Source organism: Fukomys damarensis, unplaced genomic scaffold (genome assembly GCF_012274545.1).
Source record: "Fukomys damarensis isolate Sample0158 unplaced genomic scaffold, DMR_v1.0_HiC HiC_scaffold_10, whole genome shotgun sequence".
Taxonomy (NCBI): domain Eukaryota; kingdom Metazoa; phylum Chordata; class Mammalia; order Rodentia; family Bathyergidae; genus Fukomys; species Fukomys damarensis.
In genome coordinates this window covers 40,896,967-40,900,698 of record NW_022900922.1, presented here as the reverse complement: position 1 = coordinate 40,900,698, position 3,732 = coordinate 40,896,967, and the positions used below count along the sequence as shown (strand labels likewise).

The window sequence follows — 3,732 nt, the reverse complement described above, 5'->3', positions numbered from 1 at the left end:
AAAAAAAAAAAAAAAAAAAAAAAAAAAAAAAAAGCATGATTTTTATAGACCTATAATGGTTGTGACAGTTCAGAAATCAAAGTTGGTCAATGGTGGACTCACACTTAAGTCATGATTCTTCAAAAGCTAATTCTAAACATATCACCACACAGCTCTTTCTAAAAAATCATCTGAACCAATGTACCTTATTAGTTTTTAAATGTATTCATTTCTAACGATGGACACTATTTAATTTCTCCAATGTGCCCAAATTTATCAGTGAGCTGTTATGATAAACAACCGGTGTGACCGTTTGTTACACAGTTTGCTTGCAGAGAAAGGAGAATGCTTCTGTTTATGTTCACTTGCATATTTTTCTCCATTTCTTGGAGTTATTCTTGACACAGAAAAGCTGGACATATCTAACACATGCAAGTCAGTGAATTTGGGACAAATGGTTACCTGTGAAATTATCACCATACTTTTTGTCATGGATTTACCCATTGATTACAAATGTTCTCTTCCACTCTTTCCTTTTTACTTGGGATAAGGACACTTAACACAGAAACCATCTTCCTAGCCATGCTTGATTTCATTGTGCACTAGAGAATGGAGTTCTTCTGGATGTGATTTTCCCTCCATGCGGAGAAGTTCCTGTCCTGGGCTGGGTCAGGCCATGGCAGATGACAGCTGGTCATCTTTCAACGGCCATCACCCTGTGATTCTGAGATGCTCATGGTGCCCAGAGTGGCTGTGGTGGGCAGTACTGCTGTACACATTGAGCTTGGTCCTTAACAGAGAGAAAGGTTTTAAATTATATTTCCCATTGCTTCTTGGCCTTTTGGCTAAGATCAAGTGTAAATTATATTTCCCCAAGCTGAATGAATGTTAGCGGTATCCACAATATTTGCCATTCATGTATTTCCATCTCCCAATCTATTCAATCAAGTTCACAGGCAATTTCTACTTTTTAAAAAACTAATTACAATTTTAAGTAATTTTTCATCATAATATATAGTGTGACTTTTCATTGAAAAATTATATTCCTTATATATCTAAATTTTTTTATGGGGACATTCAGGTACTTTGGATCGATTAAACAAAAGCAGGCATGATATGTGATTAGACTGGCATTGGGAGGAAGTGTGTACACCCTTAGCAACAGGCTGCAGGATTACAGTTTATTCCCATCACAATCCCTAAGTGCACACTAGTGAGGCATGTCATGTCCCCACTTCCACCCTTACATGTGTTCTTTGTTTTATCTTCAGCCCAGCATGGGCATTTGCATTGCCCCACTTTGTGAATGAGGAACCTGAGCTCAGCAGTGCTGTGAACTTTGTCTGAGTCACACAGCCCAACAAGAGGAGATGAGGTGTGAGCAGAGGCTCCTGGGCCTCTGGAAGAGTGCCCCACCTGTGACACAAGATGCAAAAGAAAAGAAAGTACAGGTTAGGCTTTCCCTCTTTGGGAGAGAGACCTTTCGCAAGTGATGAAAGATGAGGGATCTGTGAGGCAGGCTGTGCAGGCTCCCAGGCTTCCAAAAGCCTGAGCTCTGGTGGGGTGAAGGTGAAGGGCAGCTCATGGTGAGAGTGACTGGGGTGGTTTGGGAGAAGGATCTGCCTTACAGCCAAAGCCTGAGGGCCACCAAGAGCACACACGGAAGCAAAGGGGGGAGCACTGGTGAGATTTAAGCATGTGTGTGATGTGAACCTTTTCAGTCTTGGAGCAACATACGCTGATGCACTGGAATCCGGGGGAAGACGTTTGCCTGGATTAGAATGAGATCACAGTGGTTTGGGCTAGGGCAGTGATGGGAGATGCTCTCAGACTAAAAAGAGTTAAGACAAATGTTCCATTCATATTTACCAGAATTAATGATTTGAAAGTTGGAGGTTGTAAGAGGTAAGCAGGGCAGGGATAAATGCCAGATCTCTTGCAGGAACTGGGAGATTAAAGGTCACATTCATCCAAGGCCTGGAAAAAGAACAGCACCTTTCCCTCATTCTAACCTTAGCCAAATAGTTAGATTTTGTGAATTTGCTGACTATGTAATACACTATCATTAGTGCAACAAATTAGAGATATTTATAAAAATCAGAGTTACATCATTGTTTAAACTTTCAAATTTACAGGTGAGAAAATGTAGACCTAAATGTAAAATTGGACTCCTAAGTAATGTAGATATCAAATCTGTCACGATCAATGCACCTATAACTATTGCCAGATAATTTGACTATTTTTGTGTTTTTACCTATTATTTTCATAACCATTTATGTAATTCTCTTACTCATTTAGTTCCATATTTCTTCACATTATAGTTCATATTAATGAATTATCTTCCTTTCCTTCATCCTTCTTGTTCCTTTTCCATCTCCTCTGTCTCTTCATCATTCACCTGTTTCTTTCCTTTTCTTCTCCTTATTCCTTCCTTCTTTCTTGACTTCTTTCCTATCTCTACCTGTCTCTTTTCACTTTAGGATTTAGCTATTAAAGAGTTATGGACCACAGCAACTATAGTTCTTTCCATGGTTTCATTCTTCTTGGATTCTCTGACCATCCCAACCTGGAGATGATCCTGTCTGGAGTCATTGCTGTCTTCTATCTTATCACACTGGTGGGTAACTCAACCATTATTCTTGCATGTCACCTGGATTCCCACCTCCACACACCAATGTACTTTTTTCTCAGGAAATTATCTTTCCTAGACCTGTGTTTTACATCCAGCATAGTCCCTCAGATGCTGGTGAACCTGTGGGGACCTGAGAAGACCATCAGCTATGCAGGCTGCATCATTCAGCTCTATGTTTACATGTGGCTGGGCTCTGTTGAGTGCCTTCTACTGGCTATTATGTCCTATGACCGATTCACAGCAGTCTGCAAGCCCCTGCATTACTTGGTAATCATGAGCCCAAATCTGTGCCTCAGGATGATTATAATGGCCTGGAGTATTAGTCTGGCCAATTCTGTGGTGCTGTGTACACTGACCCTGAATTTGCCTAGATGTGGAAACAAGCTTCTGGATCACTTCCTGTGTGAGTTGCCAGCTATGATAAAGATAGCTTGTGTAGACACCACAACAGTTGAAATGTCTGTTTTTGCCTTGGGCATTGTCATTGTCCTCACACCCCTGACGTTTATTCTTATTTCCTATGGCTACATTGTCAAAGCTGTGATAAGGATGAAGTCAAAAGCAGGACAAAGAAAAGCAATGAATACCTGTGGATCCCATCTCACTGTGGTATCCATATTCTACGGAACAATTATCTACATGTACCTGCAGCCAGGTAGCAGTGCCTCCAAAGACCAGGGCAAGTTCCTTACCCTCTTTTACACCATAGTCACTCCAAGCCTCAATCCCCTCATTTACACCCTGAGGAATAAGGACATGAAGGGAGCACTGAAGAAACTGTTGGGCTCTCACCATGAATCTGCAAAAGGGAAGAGGAGTTGAAGGAACAAGACAGTGAAATAAGTTTTCTTTGTTTTTCACTCTTACAAGTAATCTTTAGATCCAAACATGAATTAATATAATTCCTAAATGCAAGCAAAGCAATGTAGCTACTGTTATAACTATCCTACTTAGCTTTTATACCATGAAGCAATGGCATATCCCAGGAAAATAGGCCATAGTTATTTTTATTTTTGTTTCACCTATGACAGAATGTGTAAACTTAAACTTAAATGCACCTAATTTATTTAAAGCCCCCCAAGTGCTATTTTGCTTACCCATGCTATTTTTTAATTTTATTA

At 40.2% G+C, this 3,732-nt stretch overlaps 1 protein-coding gene across 1 annotated transcript; it reads left to right on the top strand.

The window, feature by feature from the left end:
* The first annotated feature begins 2,479 nt into the window (after positions 1–2,479).
* On the top strand, positions 2,480–3,433 carry LOC104870625 (olfactory receptor 2W1). Its single transcript, XM_010636312.1, has one exon. The coding sequence runs from the start codon at positions 2,480–2,482 to the stop codon at positions 3,431–3,433; it is 954 nt and encodes a 317-aa protein (XP_010634614.1).
* Positions 3,434–3,732: the final 299 nt, after the last annotated feature.